The 27,385-nt window shown below is 39.2% G+C and overlaps 1 protein-coding gene across 1 annotated transcript in view; it reads left to right on the top strand.

Moving 5' to 3' along the window:
- PAPPA2 (pappalysin 2) overlaps window positions 1-27,385 on the top strand; it is a gene marked incomplete at both ends in the record, with an annotated part of 281,829 nt that overhangs the window by 10,700 nt on the left and 243,744 nt on the right. Inside the window, one exon of the mRNA XM_082865530.1 lies at window positions 25,145-26,216. Within this exon, the coding sequence (XP_082721656.1) occupies window positions 25,145-26,216 (1,072 nt within the window). The remainder of the gene's footprint in view (window positions 1-25,144; window positions 26,217-27,385) is intronic.

Below are 27,385 nucleotides of genomic sequence, written 5' to 3'. Positions count from 1 at the left end.
TCTCAGCTGAACCCTTCCACCTGTCTCATTTCTCCCGTTTCCTTGATCTCAGCAAAGAGCTCTTTCCACACAGGCCAGAATCCTGGGGGTTCTTGTCCCACTTCAGTACCCCTCACCCCTACCTTCCTCAACATCACATATAATACCAGGAATCACTCACCAAGTCTTATTTGTTTTACCTCTATAATCTCATTGGGACCTGTCCTATTCATCCCCACAGCCACTACACTAATCCTGGACATCTCTCACCTGAGAGGCCAATTCATTCTTCAGCTAATTGACTGAACTTTTTTTTTTAAGCTTTCTCAAATACCAAGCGGCTCAAGTCACTTTCTGGCCTAAAACTCTTGAATGACCCCCATGTGAGCTCAGGATAAAGGTCCACTTCTTTAGTATGCCATATGGTACCCTACTTATGTCCTCAGGCTCATCACTGCCCTCTAGGGTGGATGCACACTCACACCCCCATCCATACACGTGTGCACATGTGCGTGCACCTACATACACACATACATACTTAAACATGCACACATATGCACACCACACACACACATTCAAAACCACACACACACACACACACACACTCTTAGTTACATTCTAGCAATGCCAAACTACTAGCAGTGACACAGATACACCACTCTTTCCCTGGCTTCTGACCTGAGCCCTTTGCACTTTTTCTCCTAACAAGAAACTACTCCCCAAACCCACATTCACTGAACTTACTTCTTGTCACTCCCTGGTTTTTAGTTAATATGATATCTCTTCTAGAAAACCTTCCTTGGTCTCACTGATATAGGTTTGTTCTCCAGTGAATTCTCCTAACACCTTATACTCAGCCTTATCAAAACACTTAGGTCAACGTACTGCAAGTCCCATCTTACTTTTTATTCATTCAACAGATATTCTTTCAGCTCCTACTGTGTGCCAGGCACTGTGCTGGGGACTGATGTTAGACAGATATGGCCCTACTGCCACACTATTTCTTTCCTAGGCTAGCTCCCCCTCTGCGCTGCTTGAGGTCAGGGGCTGTACTTTTTTCATTGCTATACCCATAGCACCTAGTGCATTGATAGCAAATAAAACTCATCCAATAAATGTTTGATAAGAGGATGAATGAATGAGTCAACAAACACAGGGCAAGTTTTAGTCTTACAAACTGTGAAGTGAATTTTTCTATTTGGAAGTAGGCACAGGTAAACATGGTAATCTTTAAATCCTATTGATTTGGAAGATGGCTACGATGTTTGAAATTCACTCGAAAATAACTAGAAAGGGTGGTTACCCTTATCTTCCACCTCAACTTTCCCTTCCTCAGCCCACCAAATATATCTATACTTGATAAATATTGACCAGGAACTAGTCTCCTAGAAGAATTGGGTGTAGTTGCAACTTGATTATTTCTAAACTTTCAGAAATTATCTATTCTATTTGTTTGCTTCTTCTGGTTTGTATGCATTGTCTCTTTCTCATTGTCCCCCTAGAAATTTTGTTTTGTGTATCCATCTGTTCACATTATTCCTTGTGGGAGGGGAAGGAGAGACTGTTCCTAGAGAAAGTTAATTTTGCCAGTCTAAAAAAGAGGACAACAGGTGGCCCGGAAACAGGAAGTACCTAGCTCAATTTGTTTTTTAATCTATTCTCTCACTTACTAATTTATTTATTCAACAGATCTTTATTGAGCACAAAGTTAGTGTATGACAGGACTACTTGCTCTCAAGGACTTTATGATACAGTTGGAGAGATAGGGCCTATATATATTAAAATGATAATATTAACAAGTGAATAATAATATTGAGTGCTTATTGAGTGCTAAGCACTGTTTTCATTATTTTACATGTGTGAATTAATTTAATCCTCCCTCAGACCCTATAAATTCGGTATCATTATTATCTCCATTTCATGGATGAGGAAAATGAGAGAAATTGCTCAATGTTGCTCAAGGTTGTACAGTTATTAAGTTTGGTTGATCTAGCGGATCACACTCCTCAGTCTGCTCTATTAACTAGAAAAGTATTAACCACCTTTTGGATTCTCAATTGGCTGCTGGGCTGGCTCCCCTTAGCCATTTTTGGGTCTGGATGAAGGCCTGGGAGAGTCTGGGGAAGTTGGGATGAGGCAGGATTGTCCTGGGGGATGTGCATGAGGACCCAAAATACATTGGCCACTCTCTGAAAGGCACACTAGAACTCCAGCTTGGCTATCCAGGTAGCTTTTTTTCTAGCCCTTGTGGATTACTTTTTTAGCAAGAAAATAGCTAACCACCCAGGCAGTAGGTAATGAATGCTTAAAGCAATGTTGCATTTTGCTGTGGTGATCAAGAAAACTTCCTTAGGAAGGAGGCTCCTGCTGCCCCAGATTGATTTCAGGTCAATGGCAGTGCTGGGCCTGTTTCTTTGCCGTTCTGGGGGTCACGGTGGCCCAAGCCCTTTGCTTTCTAGGCTTTTCAAAACAGTGCAGAATTCCTTTAAATAACCTCCAGGCCATATAGAAATGGCAACAGTCAACTTACTATTTACTAGGTAACTTATTTTTGTCCTTGCATTATCATTATTACTTAAAATTTTCTAGCATCATCATTACAATTTTCTAACAAGCAGATCTGAATAGGTTTCCTTCTGCCATGTCTTATCTTTAGCTACTTAAAACCCTCAGTGACTCTTGTCATCCAGAGTGTAAGTCAAAACTGGTTAACTCTTATTTAATGTCCCTTATGATCTGTTCCAACCAAGATACCTGATTTTAATTTTATCAATGTCCTACATGAAGTGTATAATTCTTAATTAATCAGTTTGTTCAACAAATATTTATTGAATGTCTAATGTGTGTCAGGCTCCATTGTAGATACTGGAGATTCAGCAGAAAACAAGATAAAAATAACCATAATTAATAACAGCTTACATTTTTGAGTGTTAACTGTAATTAGGTTTTACCTATATTAATGCATTTGACCATCAAATGAAGGAGGCATTATCATTAGTTCCATTTTACAGATAAGTAAATGGACTCAGAGAGGTTGTTTATTGTAGAAAATGTGTTAAATATAAAAATTAAGAAACCTTTTTCCTATGAATCTGCATTTATGAAAATAAGCACATATTTGTTATTTTATAAAATTTAGATCAAAGTATATATATTGTTTTAGAATTTACATAGTTTTAAAAATAAACAAGCTGTAAACACCTTCCTGTTTTCCTGAATATTCGTCTAAAATGTGATTTTTATTTAATTTTAAATTTTTATTTTTTTAATTCAATTTTTTAAACTAAAACACAAGCAAAACCAAAAGCAGTTTACCCATTTCTCTCACCCTTCCAGTCCCCACCTCTGGAAATCACCAATCTGTTCTCTGTATCTATGAGCTTTTGGGTTTTTTGGTTTGTTTTTCTTCTTTTCCTATATATATTTACAGATTTCACATATAAGAGGGCTCATATGATATTTTTTCTTTCTCTGTCTGACTTATTTCACCTAGCATATTAGCTATCCAGGTCTATCCATGTGGTTGCAAATGGCAAGATTTCATTCTTTTTCATTGCTGGGTAGTATTCCATTGTATATACCAAAATTTCTTAATCCATTCATCTATTGGTGGACATATATTGTTTACATATCTTGGCTATTGTAAGTAATGCTGCAATAAATGTGCTTTTTTTTATTGATATTGTCCCACTTGTTTATTTTTGTTCTTGTTGCTTTTGCTTTTGGTGTCAGATTAAAAACATCTCTGCCAAGACCTATGTTAAGGAGCTTACAGCCTATGTTTTCTTCTAGGAGTTTTATGGTTTCAGGTCTTACATTCAGAGCTTTAGTCCATTTTGAGTTAATTTTTGTGTGTGATATAAGATAGTGGTCTAGTTTCATTCTTTTGCAAGTGGCTATCCAGTTTTCCCAACAGCATTTTTTGAAGCCAGTCTTGTCCCCATTGTGTATTCTTGGCTACTTTGTCATAAATGAATTAATTGTATATGTGTGGGTTTATTTTGGGCTCTCTATTCTTTTCCATTGATCTTTGTTTCTGTTTTAATGCCAATACCGTACTCTTTTGATTACTGTAGCTTTGTAATATTGTTTGAAATCAGGGAGCATTTTGCCCCCAGTTTTGTTCTGTTTTTCTCAATATTGCTTTTGCTATTTGGGGTCCTTTATGCTTCCATACAAATTTTAGGATCGTTTGTTCTATTTCTGTGAAAAGTGCCATTGGAATTTTGATAGGGATTGTATTGATTCTGTAGATTGGTTGGGAAAATATGCACATTTTAACAATATTAATTCTTCCAACCAATGAGCATAGAATATCTTTCCATTTATATGTGTCCTCTTCATTTTCTTTCATCAATGTGTCATAATTTTCCATATATAGGGCTTTCACCTCCTTGGTTAAATTCATTCCTGGGTATTTTATTCTTTTTGATATAATTGTAAATGGGATTGTTTTCTTATTTTCTCTTTCTGATAGTTTATTATTAGTACATAGAAACACAACAGATTTCTGTGTATTGATTTTGTATCCTGCAGTTTTACTATATTCATGTGTTAGTATTAGCAATTTTTTAGTGAAATCCTTAGAGTTTTCTATATATAAAATCATATCATCTACAAATAGGTACAAGTATACTACTTTTTCTCCAATTAAGAGCCTTTTATTTTTTTCTTGCCTAATTGCTCTGGCTAGCACTTCCAATACCAAATTGAATACAAGTGGTGAGAGTGGGAACTCTTGTCTTGTTCCTGATGTTAGAGAAAAAGATTTCCACTTTTCACCTTTGAGTACAATGTTAGTTGTGGGATTATGATATATAGGTTTTGTTATGTTGACTTACATTCCTTCTACACAATTTGTTTGAGAGTTTTGATCATAAATGGAAATTGAATTTTTTCAGATGATTTTTCGGTATCTATTGAGGTGCTCATAAGAGTTTTGTCCTTCATTTTGTTAATGTGGTGTATCACATTTGTTGATTTATGGATGTTAAACCATTCTCACATCCCTGGAATGAATCCCACTTGACGTGGTGTATGATCCTTTTAATGTATTGTTGAATTCAGTTTGCTAATGTTTTGTTGAGGATTGTTGCATCTATGTTCATAAGGGATATTGGCCTGTAATTTTCTTTTCTTGTTGTATCCTTGTCTGGTTTTGATATCAGGGTAATGCTGGCCTTGTATAATGAGTTAGAAGTATTCTCTTCTATTTTTGGAAGAGTTTGAGAGGGACTGACATTAATTTTTCTTTGACTGTTTGGTAGAATTACTAGTGAAGCTGTCTGGTATTGCACTTTTGTTTGTTTGAAGGTTTTTGATTACTGACTCAATCTCCTTACTAGTAATTGGTCTGTCAAATTTTATATTTCTCCATGATTCAACCTTGGAAGGTTGTATGTTTCTAGGAATTTATCCATTTTTTTAAAGTTGTCCAATTTGTCGGTATATAATTGTTTATATTAATCTCTTATAATCCTTTGTATTTCTGTGGTATCAGTTATAACATCTCCTCTCATTTCTGACTGTTTATTCGAGTCCTCTCTCTTTTTTTCTTGAGGAGTCTAGCTCAAGGTTTATCAATTTTATTGATCTTTTCAAAGAACTAGCTCTTGATTTCGCTGATCTTTTCTATTATCTTTTTAGTCTCTATGTTATTATTTCTGCTCTGATCTTTGACATTTCAGAACTTCTGCTAACTTTTGGCTTTGCTTGTTCTTTCTTCCCTAGTTCCTTTAGGTCTAAATTTAGATTGTCTAGTTGAGATTTTTGTTTGTTTGTTTCTTGAGGCATGCTATAAACTTCCCTCTTAGAACTGCTTTAGCTCTATCCAATAAGTTTTGGCATCATATTTCCATTTTTGTTTGTCTCAAGGTATTTTTGGTTTCTCTTTTACTTCTTCATTTTCCCATTGGTGTTTAGTGGCATGTTATTTAGTCTCCACATATCTGTAAAATTTCCAGATTTATTCTTGTAATTGATTTATTGTTTTATACCATTGTGTCTAGAAAAGATGCTTGACATGATTTCAATTCTTAAATTTTTAAAGACATGTTAAGACTTGTTTTGTAGTCTAACATATAATCTATCTTGGAGAATGTCCCATGTGCACTTGAGAAGAGTGTGTATTCTATTTGCTTTTGAATGGAATGTTCTGTATGTAAATGTTAAGTCAATCTAGTCTTAATGTGTCATTTAAAGCCAACGTTTCCATATTGATTTTCTGTCTAGATGATCTATCCATTGATGCAAGTGGGATATTAAAGCCCTTACTATAATTGTATTGCTGTCTATTTCTCCCTTTAGATCTGCTATTATTTGCTTTTATACACTTAGGTGCTCCTATGTTGAGTGCATAAATACTTACAAATGTTACATCTTCTTATTGGATTGGCCCCTTGATCATGATGTAACAGCTTTCTTTGTATCTTATTGCAGTCTTTGTTTCAAAGTCTATTTTGTCTGATATAAGTACAGACACCCCAGCTTTCTTTTGGTTTCCATTTGAGTAGAATATCTTTTTCCATCCCTTCACTTTCAGCATATGTGTGTCCTTACATCTAAAGTGAGTCTTTTGTAGGCAGCATATAGATGGATCTTCTTTTTTTTCATCCATTCAACCACTCTAAATCTTTTGATTAGAGAATTTAGTTATTATTGATAAAGTAATTATTGATAGATATGTGCTTATTGTCATTGTATTAATTATTTTCTGGCTGTTTTTATAGCCTCTTTCTTTTGCTGTCTTCTTTTTTTAAAATTTATGTATTTATTTTTTAATTAAATAATTAATTATTTCATTTTTTGGCTGTGTTAGGTCTTCATTGCTGTGCATTGTCTTTCTCTAGTTGGGGCGAGTTGGGGCTACACTTCATTGCGGTGTGTGGGATTCTCATTTGCAGTGGCTTCTCTTGTTGCAGAGCATAGGCTTTAGGCACACAGGCTTCAGTAGTTGCAGTACGCAGGCTCAGTAGTCGCGGCACTCGGGCCCTAGATTGCACAGGCTTCAGTAGTTGTGGCACGTGGGCTCAGTAGTTGTGGAGAACGGGCTCTAGAGCACAGGCTCAGTAGTTGTGGAGAACAGGCTTAGTTGATCCGCGGCATGTGAGATCTTCCCAGACCAGGGATCGAACCCATGTCCCCTGCATTGGCAGGCAGATTCTTAACCACTGCACCACCAGGGAAGTCCCTTTTTGCTGGTCTTCTTTTGTGATTTGATGACTTTCTTCAGTGGTATTCATATGTTCCTTTTTATTATCTTTTGTGTAGTTACTATACGTTTTTGCTTTGTGGTTACCATGAGGCTTACATATGACAAATTATATCTAAAACAGTCTATTTTAAGTTGATAACAACTAAGTTTCATCTCATTGTAAAGTTTTACATTATTACTCTCCCCACCATGTTTCATCTTTTTGATGTCACATTTTACATTTTTTATCTTGCTTATCCCTTAACTAATTACTGTAATCATAGTTATTTTTATTACTTCTGGCTTTTATCCTTCATACTAGCTTTGTAAGTGATTCATCCACTACCTTTACTATATATTTACCTTCCCAGTGAGATTTATTCTTTCATATGTGTTCTTGTTATTAATTAGCACCCTTTCTTTTCATCTTAAAGCGGTCTTTTTAACACTTCTTTTAAGGCTGGTTTAGTGGTGATGAGCTCTTTTATCATTTACTTATCTGGAAAGCTCTTAATTTCTTCTTCACGTCTTAATATTAACTTTGCTGCTAATATTAACTTTGGATGTTCTCCATACACACACTAAAATCTGAGCAGCTCTGGTCTAGATTTGGCCTTTCAGGAGGTCTGTGTGCACTTTCAGTCTGGTCCGGCAGGCAGTACCTATTAAAGGTAGAAGGTGGTGGTGCTTTTCATTTAACTCCCGATGTCCGCTCTGTTCCTCATCAGTAACAATAATAACCTTAAGAGTAGCTAACATTTATTGACACTCTGTGTCAGGAACCTCGCTAACTACTTTCCATGGTTGCCATGTACGAGCCACCTCTTCTGAGGTTGCGCATGCCTTTGGATTCTTGTCTCCCATCTCACCATACTGTGTTTCCCTGCTCTCTCAGGCAATGACAAAGCAAGCCCTCTCCTCTCCCTGCCAATCTGCCTTATCAGCTCTCACCCTATGCATGGGTGGCCTATGGAAAGCCTGGGGAATTCTCATTCTGGTTTCTGTCATCTTTGTGCATGACTAAAATGAAGAGTGGACTGTAAAGAGAGGTTTACAATTTTTCTGGGAAGATGCTAGTGAAATAGTCTCAAAAGGTTTTTCTCCCACTCTGTAAAAGCTTGCGCTCATGGTTAAAAAGCTGAGCCTAATCCTGTCTTGAAGTAAAGTCTTCTAGAACAGCTGAAAAAAACCTCCCTGGGCTTCTTTTTTCACTTTCTCCCACTGTTCCTGCTGACACAGCCCTGCTCTCTGCCAGGTTGCATGGCCTTTGATGGATGGCCTATCTCCTCCTCCTCCTTGGCCCTTTTTGTTCCCCTTATGCTCTCCCTGGGGGGTGGGGTGTTGGGTAAGTAGTTCTGCAGAAGGCAGCAGATAGATGTGCAGGAAGGCCATAGGCATAACATCCTGAGAAAGAACCTTGCCTTGTATCAGGTTGATTTATGATCATGACCTAACCTGGCCCTATTTTTTGCTCATTTTCCTCCTAAAAACAAACTTGCACCACACAGCATGTTTTTTCAGTTACCAGAGCTGATGACATTGTGCGTGACTTCTCTCTTTTATTGAGCCTCACCTTTCTGGAAGCCAGTGGGCCTTCCTGGAGAAGCAGAGCTCTCACTCCCGATTTTAACCCTCCCAGAAGTACAGAGAAGAACTCTGCTCTGGGGCTTTCCTGGAATTGAGGTTCCATGGCCATTTCTGTGCCAAGGACGGCATTTTTGCCTGGACTTCATCTTCTTCTACCTTGGCCTGTAGTTAAATGATCTCCTCTATAAGACTCTCTCATGGGTAAATGTTCCCCCCAGGATTGGGCTTTGCCCAAGAAAATCTCTCCACAGGTTTTACCACATGTGCTGTAATCCAACCTTGTAGGACTCAGAAGGAAGCAGCTTATTATGTGATGGCTGGGGAAAGCATCATGGGAAAGTCTGAGCACCTGTAGATGCACAGTGGAAGGAACACTTGGCCCCCCTTGCATCATACCTCTAGGTCAGATGCAATTGCAGGATCAAGGGGCACCCCTGCCCTCCACCCACTCACCTCCGAGACTGGTGGGATATCTTCCTTCTCTGAGTCAAGATTCTCATGACTCAATTTGACTTTCATAGCAGAGCAGGTGCAATGTAGGAACTAAAACTTGGTCTTCCCTTCACCCTGTAGGAAATTCACAGGTGTTTAAGATAGGCTCTTGCCCTCAAGGAACTTTCAGATTGCTTGGATGAATAGGGAAAATAGCAGCAGTACCATGAGGGTCAGCAGAAAACTTCTTTGACTAAAGTGGTCAAGCAAGCCTTCATGGACAAAGTGAAGCTTAGGTTAATTTTGAAGGGCACACCCATAGGTGGGAGGCACTTCAGGCAAAGGGAGCTCTATAGCATTATTTGTGGGGTTGGGACTGTATTTGGAATGGTGGTGTTTGTTAGGAAAGTGACATGTTGACTAGATCAGGATTTTAATCGGGAAGCGTATGAGAATGAAGTCTCAGTGCATCTTTCTCAGCATTGGGCTTACATAGGCTCTCAGACAGGGACATTTTTTGGCTTTTCCATTTATTTCAACATTCTGAAATCAAAGTTTGCATAATGTTCTTGAAACACAGACACTTTTCTGCTTTGAGAAGGAAAAGTGTATGAATTGCTCCTTTTCCCCATTTGTCATCACCATAAAATAGGAATGCCAAGGACAGGTTGACTCCTGACAGTTCTCAGAAGATTCCTTTTGCTCTCACTTCATATTGACTTTTGTAACTCCTGGGGTGGATGCTGTCCTCATTAGGATGCCAAGAACACTGTTGAAGTGTAACGCCCTCTATCTGGTCTTGTGTTCAGGGGACCCTATTCTATCAAAACCAACTGGCAGAAGATTCCAGTAGGGGAGCAGAGGGGATTTCTGGTGGAGAAGGAGGTGAGCAGTCAGAACAGTCTGACTGGCTTGTTTGAGAGCAGCTCCTACCTGGACCATCTCATTTCCCTTCTCCGTTACACTCTCTTCTAATACAGAGTCCTCCTCCACCAGTTACATACCTAGTGGGGAAACCAAGAAAAAAGGAAGAAATGGATATGGAAGCCGCTGGCTTGGAGCAGAGTTTTCAGCTGAGTGTTCTTCACATCAGCTCCCCTCCCACCTTCTCCAGCCTTTAGTCACTGTCCTGGTTTTGGGATATGAAGCTCCCACTTTGTTTCAGGGTCCTCTAGAATTGACTACTGAGTGTCATGTGTCACAGTAAACCCTGCGGGGCCACCCAGACATTTAACTAAATGTCAGTAAGACAGCCTGTCAACTTAGATATTGGCCAGCCTGTCAACTTAGGTATTGGCCAGCCTGGAGATATTAACTGCTATGCTAACCAGTCTCTTCTCTCCTCCAAACTATTTCCAGGTGTGGATGTCAGCCTGCATATATTTTTTTGAGAATCAGATCCCAGTCACCTTCAGGAAGTAGTCTGAAAATTTGTTAATGCCACACTCACCAGCTCTTTTGCTCTTCTTGCTCCAAAAGAAAAATTAACCATTAATTTTTAGAATTTGAAATGTTTTAGTGCAGTGGAAAGAGCATGGGCTTTTTGGTCAACGAGATCTGGTTTTGATCCCTGTCTCTGGTTCTTCCTAGACGTAAGACTGTGGAAAACTTGCTTAACTTCTGTGATCCTCAGTTTTTTGGTTTTTAAGTGAATACAATAAAATTCAGTTCATACATTTGTGATAGGGTTTAAAAGGGCTGGCACATGTCCAGTGTCTGGAGCGTCGTAGATATTTAATAAAAGATAGTTTAAGTCTCTTTACTTCCTTTTGGCATGAGCAGATCTCCTGAGTGCAAAGAACCCCAAAATGAAAGAATCAGGATTACTCCTCTACAGGGGCCACATTTAAAAATTTCTACATTAAACAGTTATTTATATCTCTCTGGCTTTGATGTTCACTACTACTTGAAATTTTTTCACCCAGGGAGACTAGTTGATCCTATTAATTCTAAATTCTGGCAATTAATAATAGTAGAGAACTGGATGCAAATGATTTTTCTGGAGGACCCACATGAGTATATAGCTCTGTTAAGGTACCCACGTTCTCTAAAGACAAGTTTTGGAGTTGAGAGCAGGAATAAAATGAAAAAGATATGCTCTCTCAATTTACTTTCCTTTCTCTGAAAACTTAAATACAAGGTAAAGTATTTGAACAATTTTAAATTTAGTAAACACTGATGCATAATGGAAGCCAGTTCCAAGCAAGAGCTGAAAGAAGAATCTTTTTAATTGAGGTATAATTGATATAACATTAGTTTCGGGTATGCAACATAATGAGTCGATCTTTGAATGTACTGCAAAACGATCACCTCTATGTCTAGTTACCATCGTCACCATACACAGTTACATATAGGTTTTGTGTGTGTGATGAGAACTTTTAAGATGTACTCTCTTGGCGGCTTTTGAGTATTCACTACAATATTATCGACTGTAGTCACCATCCTGTACATTATATACCCATGAGTTACTTATTTTATAACTGGAAGTTTGTACTTCTTGAACCCCTTCACCCATTACACCTACCCCCCATTCTCCTACCCTTCGGGTTACCACCATTCTGTTCTCTGTATCTATGAGTTTTGTTTTGTTTTTTAGATTCCACATAGAAGTGGTAAGTGAAATCATACAGTATTTGTTTTTCTCTGTTTGACTTAAAAAAAATTTTATGGAAGTGTAGTTGATTTACAATGTTGTGTTAGTTTCTGGTGTTCAGCAAAGTGATTCAGATATATATATATTTTCATTATGGTTTATTACAGTATTGGCTTATTTTACTTAGCATAATACCCTCAAGATCCATCCGTGTTGTCACAAATAGCAAGATTTCATTCTTTTTTATGCATGAGTAGTATTTTATTGAGTATATTTACCACATCTTTCTGTCCATTCATCCATCAATGAACACTTAGGTTGTTTACATATCTTGGCTATTGTATATAATGCTGCAATGAGCACAGAGGTGCACATATCTTTTCAAATTATTTTCATTTTCTTCAGGTAAATACCAAAGGCAGAATTGCTGGATCATATGGTAGTTCTAGTTTTAATTTTTGAGGAAACTCCATACTGTTTTCCATAGTGGCTGCACCAATTTACATTCCCACCAACAGGTGCAAGAGGGTTCCCTTTTCTCCACCTCCTCACCAACACTTGTTATTTCTTGTCTTTTTGATAATAGCCATTCTGACAGGTGGGAGGTGATAATCTCACCGTCGTTTTGATTTGCATTTCCCTGATGAATAATGATGTAGAGCCTTTTGTAAAATACCTGTTGACTATCTGTATGCCTTCATTGGAAATATGTGTATTCAGATCTTCTACCCTTTTTAAAACCAGATGTTTTTGGGTTTTGTTTCGCTATTGAATTGTTTGAGTTCTTTATATATTTTGGATATTAGACCCTTATCGGATATAAGATTTGCAAATATTTTCACCATTTGGTAGGTTGCCTTTTCATTTTGTTGATGGTTTCCCTTGCTGTGCAGAAGTTTTTGCTGTTGTTTGTTTGATATAGTCCAACTTGTTTATTTTTGCTTCTATTGGCTTTGCTTTTAGAGTCAGATCCAAAAAATCATTTCCAAGACTGATGTTGAGTCACTTATATTCTATTTTTCTTTTAGGAGTTTTGTGGTTTTAGGTCTTACATTCTAGTCTTTAATCCATTTTGAATTAATTTTTGTGTATGATATAATGTAGTGGTCCAGTTTCATTCTTTTGCCAGTGACAATCCAGCTTTCCCAGCAGCGTTTTTTGAAGAGGCCGTCCTTTTTTCATTGTATTCTTGGCTCCTTTGTCATAAATGAATTGATCATATACATATGGGTTTATTTCTGGGCTCTCTATTCTGTTCCACTAATCTGAGTGTCTATTTTTTATGCCAGTTCTATGCTCTTTTGATTGCTGTAGCTTTGTAGAATAGTTTGAAATCAGGGAGCATGAAGCCTCCAGTTTTGTTTTTTCTCAAGATTGCTTTGGCTGTTTGGAGTCTTCTGTGGTTCCATACAAATTTTAGGATTGTTTGTTCTATTTATGTGAAAAATGCCACTGGAATTTTGATGGGGATCATATTGAATCTGTAGATTGCTTTGGCTAATACACACATTTTAACAATATTAATTTTTCCAACCCATAAGCATGAAATATCTTTCTATTTATATGTGTCCTCTTCAGTTTCTTTCATCAATGAGTCTTTCACCTCCTTGGCTAAATTTATTCCTAGGTATTTTATTTTTCTTGATGCAATTATAAATGGATTGTTGTCTTAATTTCTCTCTCTGATAGTTTGTTGTTAGTGTGTATAAACACAAGAGATTTGTTTATATTGATATTGTATCCTGCAACTTTACTGAATTTGTTTATTAGTTCTAACAATTCTTTAATGGAATCTTTAGGATTTTCTCTATATAAAATCATGTCATTCACAAATAGTGACAGTTTTACTCCTTCCTTTCCAGTTTAGATGCCTCTTATTTCATTTTCCTGCCTAACTGCTCTGGCCAGTACTTCCAATACTATGTTAAATAAAAGTGCAAGAGTGGGCAACCTTGTCTTGTTTCTGAAGTTAGAGGAAAAGTTGTTAGCCTTTCACCCTTGAGTATTATGGGTGAAAGTATGGACTTGTCCTACATGGCCTTTATTGTGTTAAAGTATTTTCCCTCTATGCTGACTTCGTTGAATGTTTTTATCATAAATTGAGGTTGAATTTTGTCTAATGTTTTTTCTGCATCTATTGAGATGATCACATGATTTGTACCCTCCATTTTGTTAATGTGGTATATCACGATTGATTTGCAGATGTTGAACCTTTCTTGCATCTCTGGAATAAATCCCACTTGATCATGGTGTATGATTTTTTTAAAATGTATTGTTAAATTTGGTTTGCCGGTATTTTGTTGAGAATTTTTGCATCTATGTAATCAGGGATATTGTCCTGTAATATTCTTATTTGTGGTGTTCTTGTCTGTTTTGGGTATCAGGGTAATGCTGGCCTTATTAAATAAGTTTGGAAGCGTTTCCTCTTCTTCAATTTTGTGGAAGAGTTTGAGAAAATAGGTAATAGATCTTTTTTGAATGTGTGGTAGAATTCACCAGTGAAGCTGTCTGGTCCTGGGCTTTTGTTTGTTGGGAGGTTTTTGATTATAGATTCATATCCTTACTAGTAATTGGTCTGTTCAAAATTTCTATTTCTTCATAACATTTCTTCTATTTGGAAAATCATATATTTCTGGGAGCTTATCCATTTCTTCTAGATTGTCCAATTTGTTGGTGCATAATTGTTCATAATAGTCTCCTATGACCCTTTGTATTTCTGTGGTATGTGTTGTAACTTCTCGCTTTGCATTTCTGATTTTGTTTCATTGAACCCTCTCTCTTTTTTCCTGGCTGAGTGTAGATAAAATTTGTCATATTTGTTTATCTTTTCAAAGAGCCAGCTCTTATTTTCATTGATACTTTCTATTGTCTTTTTAGTCTCTATTTCATTTACTTCCACTCTGATCTGTGTTATTTCCTTCCTTCTACTAACTTTGGGCTTCTTTTATTCTTTTTTTTAATTCCTTTTGGTGTAAGGTTAGGTTGTTTATTTGAGAGTTTTCCTGTTTCTTGAGGTTGGCATTTATTGCTGTAAACATCACTCTTAGTACTGTTTTTGCTTCATGTTTCAGGTTTTGGTGTGTTGTATTGCTATTTCCATTTTCATTTGTCTCAAGGTATTTTTTGATTTCTTTGCTTACCTATTGATTATTCAGTAGCATGTTGTTCAATCTCCACATATTAGTGATTTTTTAAAAACTTTTTCTTCTTGTAATTGATATCTGGTTTTATATCATTGTGGTCAGAAAAGATGCTTGATATGATTTCAGTCTTCTTAAATTTATTGAGACTTGTTCGGTGGCCTAACATATGACTCATCCTGAAGAATGCTTCATATGCATTTAAGAATGTGTATTCTGCTGCTTTTGAATGGAATGTTTTATATATAACTATTAAGTCTATCTGGCCTAATGTGTCATTTAAAGCTAATGTTTCCTTATTGATTTTCTGTCTGGGTGATCTATCCGTTGATGTAAGTGGGGTATTAAGTTTTCCACTATTATTGTATTACGGTATTTCTCCCTTTGGGTCTGTTGTTATTTGCTTTATATATTTATGTGCTTATATGTGGAGTGCATAAATACTTACAAATGTTATATCCTTTTGTTGGATTGACCCCTTTATTATTATGTAACACCCTTCTTTGTCTTTTATTACAGTGTTTGTTTTTCTTTGTTTTTTATTACAGTGTTTGTTTTAAAGTCTCTTTTGTTTGATAAAAATATATCTACCCCAGCTTTCTTTTGGTTTCCATTTGCATGGAGTATCTTTCTTCAATCCCTTCACTTTTAGGTTGTGTGTGTCCTTACATCTGAAGTGAGTCTTTTGTAGGCAGCATATAGATGGGTCTTCTTTTTTTTTTTTTTTTTAATCCATTCAGCCATTCTATGAAAGAATGATTCTTAAAGTTTTAAGACGATGTGACCCAAATGTTTGGCTTCAGTACCACCATCATTTTTCGAGTTACATCACTTGATCTGATTTTTCTAACCCATGGGCTTTCATAGTTCAGTTTGGTGTTGAGTGATTTCATAAATCATGTTGATGATCTGGTCCCTCTGTTCCTCCCAAGAATGTGGTTTTGATGAATAAACAACAGTTATAACGTGTTTGCTTCTATCACATGTACATCCAAAGTTATAAAATCTCAATGTTGCACAAGCTCAGAATTTCACCACGTATATTGTGTTGGCTTAGACTGTGTTGGCTTTGTCAGCCTTTACTCTGCTAGACTGAGAAATCTTCTAAATGTGGAGATTGGTAATTTTTCTTTTTTATCAAAGTCCATCTTTCTTCTGCTTGGTGGAGTTAAGGAGGCAGGGCTGGGGATCACTCCTGAGGGCATGTGGATGAGCCGTGGAGGTCTTTCTGTGATCCGAGTTTGTGACTGAAGGATTTGAAGAGCAGACCTGGTATGGACAGATTTTATTTTACAGGAACCGTCAGTCACTGAGTACTTTGGTAATTTTAAGGCTCAAAACCCAGAGTGGAAGAAACATATACCGCACCCCCCACCCCTTTAAAAATACTTTTTTTTTTAAAGAGCAGTTTTAGGTATACAATAAAATTGAAAGGAAGATACAGAGATTTCCCATATATCCCTTGCCCATACACATGCATTGCCTCCTCCATTATCAACATCACTCACCAGAATGATCTTTTATTTTTTTATTATTTTTTTAAATGTTTTATTCTCAAGGATGACTTTTCACTCACACATCATAATCACCCAAAGACCATAGTTTACTTTAGGCTTTAATCTTGGTGCTGTACATTTTTATGGGTTTGGACAAAAGTATACTGAGGTATATCTACAGATCATTTTCACTGCACTAAAGGTATTCTGCTCTTCCTATTCATGTCCCTCCCCTCACCCCTGGCAACCACTGATCTTTTTCTTTTTTTTTTTGCGGTACGCGGGCCTCTCACTGTTGTGGCTTCTCCCGTTGCGGAGCACAGTCTCTGGACGCGCAGGCTCAGCGGCCATGGCTCACAGGCCCAGCCGCTCTGCGGCATGTGGGATCCTCCCGGACCGGGGCAAGAATTCGTGTCCCCTGCATTGGCAGGCGGACTCTCAACCACTGTGCCACCAGGGAAGCCCAACCACTGATCTTTTAACTATCTTTATAGTTTTGCCTTTTCCAGAATGCCATATAGTTGGAATCATACAGTATTTAGCTTTTTCAGATTGGTTCGTTTCCCTAAGTTAAATGCATTTACATTTTCTTCATGTCTTTTCATGGCTTGGTAGCTAATTTCTTTTTAGCACTGAATAATATTGTATTGTTGGGATGGACCACAGTTAATATATCCATTCAACTACCAAAGGATGTTGTGGTTGCTTTCAAGATTTGGCAATTATGAATAAAGCTGCTATAAACATCCATGTGCAGGTTTCTGTATGGACAGAGTTTCAACTTTCTGGGGTAAATAGAAAGGATCACGATTGCTGGATGATATGGTAAGAGTATGTTTAGTTTCTTAAGAAACCACCAAACCGTTTTCCAAAGTGGCTATATCATTTTGCATTCCTACCAGCCATGTATGAGAATTCCTGTTGCTTCACATTTTCAAAAGTATTTGATGTTGTTAGTATTCTTGATTTTGACCATCCTAATAGGTGTGTAGTGGTATCTCATTGTTGTTTTAATTTGGATTTCTGTGATGACATATGATGTGGAGCATTTTTTCATATGCCTCTTTGCCATCTGTATATCTTCTTTGGTAAGGTATCCACTATGGTCTTGGACTTGTTTTAAAATTGGGTTGCTTATTTTCTTATTGTTAAGTTTTAAGGGTTCTTTGTATATGTTGGATAACAATCCTTTGTCATATGTGTCTTTTTTTTTTTTTTTCTTTTGCGGTATGCAGGCCTCTCACTGTTGTGGCCTCTCCTGTTGCGGAGCACAGGCTCCAGACGTGCAGGCTCAGCGGCCATGGCTCACGGGCCCAGCCGCTCCACGGCACGTGGGATCTTCCCGGACCGGGGTACGAACCCGTGTCCCCTGCATTGGCAGGCGGACTCTCAACCACTGCGCCACCCGGGAAGCCCCATGTGTCTTTTGCAAGTGTTTTCTCCCAGTGTGTGGTTTGTCTTCTAGTTCTCTTGATATTGTCTTTAGAAGAAAATTAGTTTTTAATTTTAATGAAGTACAGCTTATGAATTATATCTTTCATGGATCATGTCTTGGTGTTACATCTAAAAAGGCATCGTCATACTGAAGGTCATGTACGTTTTCTTTCCTGTGTTATCCTCTACAAGTTTTGTAGTTTTGCATTTTACAGTTAGGTCAGTGATCCATTTTGAGTTAATTTTGGTGAAGAATATAAGATCTGTGTCTATATTATTTTTTTTGTTGTTTTATATGGGGATATCTGGTTGTTCTAGCACCATTTGTTGAAGAGACTGTCTTTGCTCCATTATGCTTCTTTTGCTCCTGGCCAAAGATAAATTGATTATATTTATGGGCTCTCTGTTCTGTTCCATTGATCTGTTTGTCTACTCTTTCACCAATACCACAATATCTTGATTACTGTAGCTTTATAGTAAGTCTCAAAGTCACACTTACCCCTTTTTAATTATAAAAAATCAGATGACCAGCAAAGCAGCCACATCTACTTTAATAGTCAGGGAGCGAAGGAGACACGTGGTGGCTTGTATCTGCTTTCCTTTTGAGTCTTTCTAGTGGTGGCACTGGCTCAGACTAGCTCACCAGAGCCAATTGTACACTTCTCTTCCCAACTCCATGTTCAGGGACATCAGTAAATTAAAATTGGCCATTGTTGGAATATTTACACCACAGAAATTAGCAAATGCCAACAATCAGTGTTTGTTTGTTTGGTTTTATCCCTTCAGAGAACCAGTTGTTAAACATTCATCTGCATAACACTGATTTTGTATCTAATTTGTTCTTCCCTTTGATAGTTCATCATCAAATTCCTTCTAGTCATCACAGGTAATGCTTATTAATCACTTTGTATGAGTTAGGCACTGTGCTAAGATCCTTCACATGTGTTCTTTAATTCTCACAACAATGTCATGAGGTAGGTCTGTGATCTCAGCTTGTGGTTGAGGGATGCTGAAGAGAAGACCAGTGGTGGACAGATTTTTATTTTACAGGTACAATTTGCAAGTGAGTAAACTGAGGTTCAGCAAGATGATGTAATTTTTCTGAGGTCACACAGCATGTTAAGTGGTAGACTGGAGACTGTAGCTTCTGGCTGACTCATGCTTGTAACCACCATGCACTATGGTCTTCCCCAGCATAGAAAACTGTTCAGGGCTCAGAATCATGACACGTTGGCTCTAGTGTACTGTACGCACCCAGACTGACACCTGCCCTCTCAGAACCTCAGTGTCCTCATCTATATAATAAGGCTGGTGATGATACTCATCTGCCTAGCTCAGAGGATGGCTTTACCATTTAAATGATAGTTCCAGCAGATTGCTTTGAAAAGCTTAAGTACTGTATAAATGGGAGATATCATTACATGATAAGAAGTGAAGGAAAAAAATATTAACCAAAAGAATACTACATCACAGTTAAGAAGATTCAGCTAAAGTGGATATTTTATATAAATGCAGGTTCTATGAAATATTACAGTAAATGTTTCTGGGTGAAATGGCAGGACCTTTGATCTGGGAATGCCTGAACTTACCTCTTGAAATTCTTTGGCTTTGGGTCTCCCTAACCTTCCCAGACACTCTGATTAGTAATCAAGGTGACCTTAGTTTCATGGGCAGATTTGATTGGAACTAAGTTATTAAGAAGGTAGTCTAGTGCTGGAAAGTTGACATTTAGTAACTTCAGGGAGAATTTTTGCCTTATTATGTCCATGTTTTAATAAAGGTTTGTTTTTTTGTGTTTTTTTTTTTTCTGTTCACATAGCTATTTATACTTCCAACTGTCAGCATATTTCATTGTAGTTGTTTATTTAAGGTTTATTTTCTTGACTATACTGAACTCCTGATGATGTCAAATAACCGTATGATTATTACAGAAATCCCAAGCACCAAGTACTGAGATCGGCGACTAGTATTGCTGCATAAATATCTATCCAACAAGTGCATGGGTGAACTAACTACATGGAGCTCTTGTGGTGTTCATGTATATCTTATGCCACAGTCGTCCATCTGTAAGCTTTGAAAAATTTCCTAATTGCAGTTGGAGCTAGTGTGTGAGGCAAGGTCAACCACGTGGCGTTTCGTGCTAGAGTTCATCTGTGTGTTCTTGGGCTATCAGAGGCATTTGGCAGCAGTAGGAAAGCCTCAAGGTATTCCCTAACTTACACAGTCCAAGCCCCTTACTGTGTTACACAAGACCTACCTTGACATGTTTCACCTCTGGTGCTCTCCATCCTGCCACTGTGTGGAAGGATTTGTAATTCTTTAGCCTGACCAATTCTTACACACTCTTCAAGAGTAGGTTTGGGTCTCATCCCCTCAGGAAATCATCTCTGAACTATGGGTTGTGATTAGGTTTTGTTTTCACTCACCTATGTATTTCTTTTTTTTGGTTTGTTTGTGTTTTTTTGTTGTTTGTTTTTGTTTGTTTTTTTGCGGTGCACGGGCCTCTCGCTGTTGTGGCCTCTCCCGTCGTCGCGGAGCATAGGCTCCGGACGCGCAGGCTCAGCAGCCATGGCTCACAGGCCCAGCCGCTCTGCGGCATGTGGGATCCTCCCGGACCGGGGCACGAACCCGTGTCCCCTGCATCGGTAGGCGGACTCTCAACCACTGCACCACCAGGGAAGCCCTCACCTATGTATTTCTTGATGTTAGTTCTGATATTATATTAAAATTACTTCCTATGTTGCCTATTCTCCCATGAGACTATAACTCCTCAAGTGCAAAGACTACCTTTTCTTCCAAAGCTGAGAAGAGTGTGTACATCTGGCATGAATGAGATGTTCAGCAAATATTTGAGGAACTGAAATGACTAATTCCAAGTGGAATTTCTTTTTCTAGGAAGAGCAAGACAGTGAGATGAAATGTGAACCCTTCAAGGCTTAGTGGGGTGACAGCACTTCAGGTGGCCAAGCATGATCCTCTTCCCACCAGCTAGGGGTGAAGCAGAGAGCTTCCAGGTTACGGGTTCAATGTTGGGGCTAAGTCTGTGTTTGTCTGAGCACAGACTGCAATTCTAGTTTAACTGCAGTCTGGTTTATTCAGTCTCAAGGGAGAAGAGAATCAGATAATTTTCCATTCAATACCCTACAGATTGGAGGAACAGATTTTAACCAGTACAGACTATAAGAATATAGAAGATGCAGGGGGTAGAAACATTTATTTACTCTGTCCTTGTAAATTTTGAAAATCCCCACAAGGACACACTCATGATCTCATGAAAGAGGTTGGGATGGCTGGCAGTGATTCTCAGGGAGATGTAAGCATACTATGCTTCAATGCCACAATTTCCTCTCTTGGAATAATAGATCTTTTAGCGGGAGCAGGGGACACTTATTTCCATTTCAGTAGTCTTAAATGTGAGTTGTATTATAGATAATAAAAAGCCCCAATTAATTATGAATCCTAGACAATCCATTAACCGTATTCTCTAACAGCATCATATCTGTGCACTTATTCATAACAGGCTCCTGTTTCTTTTAACTGCCTTTCATTCCACTAGTTTTCTGAATTAATGAGCAAGAACGTATGGTTACGTAGAGACCTCAGACAGACCTAAAATGCTCTATCTGATGTGATCTTTAAACAAATGGTTTAAAAGAATTTCAGATGCGATTTCCACTTTCATGTCTGACAACTTATTGATAACAATTTTTCTGATTCCTTTCCACTGGTTGGAAAAATTAAGATTCCCAACTTCTGTCTTCTGCATTTCCATCCACTGAACAGCAGTCAGAAGCTTGATTTGTTTTGTTTGTTTTTTAAATTTTATTTATTTTATTTTTGGCTGCATTGGGTCTTCATTGCTGCATGCAGGCTTTCTCTAGTTGTGGAGAGCAGGGGCTACTCTTCATTGCCGTGCGCGGGCTTCTCATTGCGGTGGTTTCTCATATTGTGGAGCATGGGCTCTAGGCACGTGGGCTTCAGTAGATGTGGCGTGCGGGCTCCATAGTTGTGGCTCGTGGGCTCTAGAGCGCAGGCTCAGTAGTTGTGGCGCATGGGCTTAGTTGCTCCGTGGCATGTGGGATCTTCCCAGACCAGGGCTCGAACCCGGGTCCCCTGAATTGGCAGGCGGATTCTTAACCACTGTGCCACCAGGAAAGCCCTTGATTTGTTTTTAAAATATAGAATAACAGCAGCTCTCAACATGGTTTCACAAGAATCTGTATTTGTGAAAGTTCCACTTGTGATTCTGATCCACGGCTAGTGTTGATGACATTGGTTTCTTAGTTCGTTTGGTTTGCTATAACAAATATGCAACAGACTGGGTGTCTTAAATAGAAGAAATTTATTTCTCACTGTTCTGGAGGCTAGGAAAGATAAAGGCACCAGCAGATCTGGTGTCTGGAGAGAACCCTTTTCTTGGTTGGCAGATGGCTGTCTGTCTTCTTGTATCCTCACATGGTGGGGAGCAGAGAGAGAAGCTAGCTTTCTTCTTAAAAGGACACTAATCCCATCATGAGGGCATCACCTGCATAACCTAATCACCTCCTGAAGGCCCTATCTCCAAATATCTTCACATTAGAGAGCAGGGTTCCTGCAAATGAATTTTGGGAAGACATAAATGTTCAGTCCACAGTAATCGGGTTGGAAAATTCTATTTGTTAAATATGTTTTTTTTTTTCCTTCTCTGGAATGAGTGCAGGGCAGTGCTTCAACAATTATTTACTCTCTTCCTATAAATGAAGTATGAGCAGTGGTAATACAGCAAATAGAATGCAGTTATCTAGGTACCCAGTGAGGTTTCACATATGCTGCTGTGACATCTTATTAAATTAGAGTAAAGAATCATTACTTTCATAATCATTCAAAAAGTAGTACTTCTATATACTTTCTACAACTCCCAACTAAAATTGGCTATTTTAATGCTCTTGACCAATAAATCCTCTCTAATATAATTACTAAAATTTAGATTAATCAGAACTAGACTAGTATGAAAAGAAAATTCCATCTTCTGTGTAGTGTCTCAAGACACTCTTTAGACACACTATAATTTTAATAGCTTCCTATGACCTAAATAAGTAGAAACAATTATTTTGTTGCTACTAGAAGTTCTAAGGACAATAAGTTAATGTGTTCAAAATTGCAGTTAGATGCTGGCAGGTAACAAGCTAATTATCTAGTAATTTATAAGTCAAGCCTAGTAATTTATACCACAACTCATATACACCTGTATATGCAACAAATATGAAATAGCCTCTTCCTCAATTCTTCCTCTTAAAAACCAGCTGATTGGGCTTCCCTGGTGGCGCAGTGGTTGAGAATCTGCCTGCTAATGCAGGGGACACGGGTTCGAGCACTGGTCTGGGAAGATCCCACATGCCGCGGAGCAACTAGGCCCGTGAGCCACAACTACTGAGCCTGTGCGTCTGGAGCCTGTGCTCCGCAACAAGAGAGGCCACGATAGTGAGAGCCCCGCGCACCGCGATGTAGAGTGGCCCCCCGCTTGCCACAACTAGAGAAAGCCCTCGCACAGAAATGAAGACCCAACACAGCCAAAAATTAATTAATTAAAAAAAAAAACAGCTGATATTTACTAGTTGAGAAGTTAGTAACTCCATGGTTCTGATATTAAATATTGCAGCACATTTCTTCATAGGTTAGTGGATGGACATAATTAAGGCTAAATGTACTTATGAAAATAAGTGAACCACGGGGAAACTATGAAGCAGGAAGCTTATTACTGATCTCACTAGGTTTGTCTGCTTTTTTGAAAATCTACCCAGTACAAGAATTTGTAAAGCAGTAATTGTTACATTCCTTTACTATACAGACCTCAATGTAAGAATAAACAAAAAACCTCAAACAATACTAGAACATCACCATTGTATTATACCTAGTCATCACCAGTACTTGGAAGTCTAATTGTTAGAATTGCTAGATTGGGGATGAGTTGTTTTGTTAAAAAGAACATTTTATTTTTTAAATCACAAGTTATTGATTTATGTTAGAAACAGAAGAGAAGATAATCTATCATTTATGAAGAACATAGCTACTTTTAAGACACTTGCCTGCAATTAGAATGGGAGGACTCATGGCTTTAAAATCCAAACTGTCCATAGAGTGGTACTCTTTGAGTGGATTATATAGGAGCTCAGGTAAATAAGTAAAACTGTTGGCTGAGGTAGGCTGGGGAAGAATAACTCTTGGTTTTAGCCTCAGGTATCTATCTAAAGGCCAGCCGACTTTTCTAACATTCATTCATTAGTTAAAGCAGTATTTACTAAGCATTTCCTGTGTGAATGTACTGCCTCTATGTAAATTACAATTGAAAGCTGCTGTTGAGACCCTGCCTATATAGTATAAGAGGGACCGGGAGGATGGTGGGTTCATAACTGCAGATGGATTGCTGGGAACATTCAAGGCCTCCAAATGGCCTTCAGTCTTCCTATTTCATCTGTGGTCCTGTTACATCTGATTACTTCTTCCTGCTGCCAACCTGTTAGTGACATAGTTATCTACAGGAATTCCTTCCTTTGTTTATGGGACTTAATAGTGCTGGGCCTCCTATGAGCAAGGTGGTAAGTAAGGTAGCACGTGGTGAGGAGCTTCGTTTACCTGGGAAAGTTCCACTTCTGTACTCTGGTGGGCGTTACTGGTTATAAAACAATCATTCTTATAATTTGACTAGGTTTTTTCAGTCTAGGACCATGGGGCAATGTCATTTTGCTTACTCTGGGGAACAGCTGTTCACTATGAATGGGTATCCTTGCCCTTGGGCACTAGAGGGAATAACATGTCTGGGATGTTACAGTCTTCTCCTTATTTTCCCCACAAGAATCATCATTTCAATATTCAATAGAGAAAAATGACCTTTTGAAGGGGTAGGAGATTACTAACTTTTGTAAAAACCATGAAGGCCCTCATGACTTCTGAGGAAGTGGAAAGAGTGGGAAGTCATGGACACAGAGTCACCCTGAGGAACGTTTGTGACAGAGTGGTGAGGATGGTTTTCACTTGCATTAGACATCCCCTTACAACTTCCATTTTAGTTATTTAAAAACACCAGAATGCTTTAAATTGGATGGAATCTCAAGTAAAGTTCCTTTTGGGGAAAGATGTTGCCAGAACAGCCTGATATGGGGTACTGGACAGGCAGCTTAGGTGGAGAATCTGTATCACTTATTTTTTTCCCATTAAAAACCTACATTCTTGCTATTTATATGGGTTTTCTTCTCCCTTTCTCCATCCCCTTTGTATCTGGTATTTCTCCCCTCGACTCTTCCTTCTTTCCCAGGTGTGTTTGATAACTGCTCCCACACTATCAGTGACAAGGGCTGGGCCCTGGGGATCCGCTCAGGGAAGGATGTGGGAAGGCGAGATGCTCGCTTCTTCTTCTCTCTTCGCACTGACCGCGTGAAGAAAGCCACCATTATGATGGGTCACGGTCGCTATCAACCAGGCAAGTGGACGCACGTGGCAGCCACTTACGATGGACGGCGCATGGCCCTGTATGTCGATGGCACTCAGGTGGCTAGTAGTCCAGATCAGTCCGGTCCCCTGAACAGTCCCTTCATGGCATCTTGTCGCTCTTTGTTCCTGGGTGGGGATAGCTCCGAGGACGGGCACCATTTCCGTGGACACCTGGGCACACTGGTCTTCTGGTCGACGGCCCTCCCACAAAGCCACCTCCAGCACAGTCCTCAGCAGCCAAGCGAGGTGGAGGATTTGACCACCCTGCTACTGACAGCCAGTTTTGAGCCCCTGGAAGAACAGTGGGCCCCCTTTAGAGATGGGAAGTACCCACGGCTTGAGGTTCTCCAGGGCTTTGAGCCGGAGCCTGAGATTCTGTCACCTTTGCAGCCCCCGCTCTGTGGGCAAACAGCTTGTGACAACGTGGAACTGATTTCCCAGTACAGCTGGCACTGGCCCCTTCGGGGAGAGAAGGTGATCCGCTACCAGGTAGTAAACATCTGCGACGACGAGGGCCTGAACCCCACCGTAAGTGAGGAGCAGATCCGTCGGCAGCATGAAGTGCTCAATGAAGCCTTTAGCCGCTACAACATCAGCTGGCAGCTGCACATCCACCAGGTCCACAACTCCACCCTGCGCCACCGTGTTGTGCTCGTGAACTGTGAGCCCAGCAAGATTGGCAATGACCACTGTGACCCTGAGTGTGAGCACCCACTCACAGGCTACGACGGGGGCGACTGCCGCCTGCAGGGCCGGTGCTACTCCTGGAATCGCAGGGATGGGATCTGCCACGTGGAGTGCAACAATATGCTGAACGACTTTGATGATGGTGACTGCTGTGACCCGGAGGGGGCTGACGTGCACAAGACCTGCTTCGACCCTGACTCACCTAGGAGGTAAGGGACTGGGGCTTGGGGTATCTGACTTGTAGGGTACATTCCTAACATCGTTTTATCCTTTTGGCTTCTGGAGACAAAAGAGTGTTCACACAGCCCCCAAATAAAACATTCATCTACTCCACCAGATATTATTGAACTTCCATGAAGTACCAGGTGTTGTGTTGGGTGATTAGGAACACAGAGATGATTAAGACGAGACACAGCCCTCACAACTCACTTTCTGTGGAGCAGACAGCTGTGTACGTGGTGTGAAATGCACACGCACCAGGTGCTTAAGACACAGGAAAGCTGAACAACTTCATCTATCAGAGGAAGCCAGGGCAACTTCACAGACAGCAAACAAGGTATATGTCGATAGAAACCAATCAGCACCAGTTATACACGAGCATTCCTTTTATAGTCTTAGGTTTCCAGCAAAGTAACAGGAATTCATGAAGAGGCCCATGTGTGAAGCAGTTCGAGCAGTTCAGCAGCTTTATGAACATAAGACATTCTACATCTAACCACAAGTCTCCTTTAGATGACTGGAGGCTTCCTCTTTTGCCCCATTAAATTCCATTCTCCACACAGCATCTGGAAAGATCCTATGTAAAAGGTAAATTGGATCCTGTCACTCCCCTTCTTAGTTTTTTTCCCACTGTTCTTAGAATAAAATCCAAACTCCCCTCCTGTCTCCTGCATCACAACCTGACCCCTGCCTTCCTCTCTAGCTTCCTCCCCTGCTCTCCCCACCCACACTGTACAGCCTCACTGTGACTGTTCTGTTCCACTGAACAGATCGAACTTGTTCCTGCCCCAGGGCTTTGCACTATCTGTTTCATCTTCTTGGAATCCTCTTTTCCTTGGTCTTCCCTTGGTGAGTTTTCTGTCGTCATTCCAAAATCTACTTAAATGTCACCTTCTGGAGAGGCCTTTCCTGATCTCCCAAGTTGACTAGTCAATCGCTATTCTGTCAACTAATTTAAATTCTCTCTATAACACATCACTTCTGATGTTTTTCTTGTGTATTTGTTTATTTGTCTTTCCCTGGCTTGGAATATCAGCTCTATGTGACCAGAACACTTGTTACATTCCCAGTGCCTAGAACAGCGGCTGAGACATAGTTGCTTATTTCATGTTTATTTTAATGAATAAATGGATCTGATGTGTCATCTGTTGTGAGACAG

The sequence above is a fragment of the Leucopleurus acutus genome (genome assembly GCF_964270905.1).
Source record: "Leucopleurus acutus genome assembly, chromosome: 2".
Lineage (NCBI taxonomy): Eukaryota > Metazoa > Chordata > Mammalia > Artiodactyla > Delphinidae > Leucopleurus > Leucopleurus acutus.
This window is presented reverse-complemented; position numbering and strand designations above follow the sequence as displayed.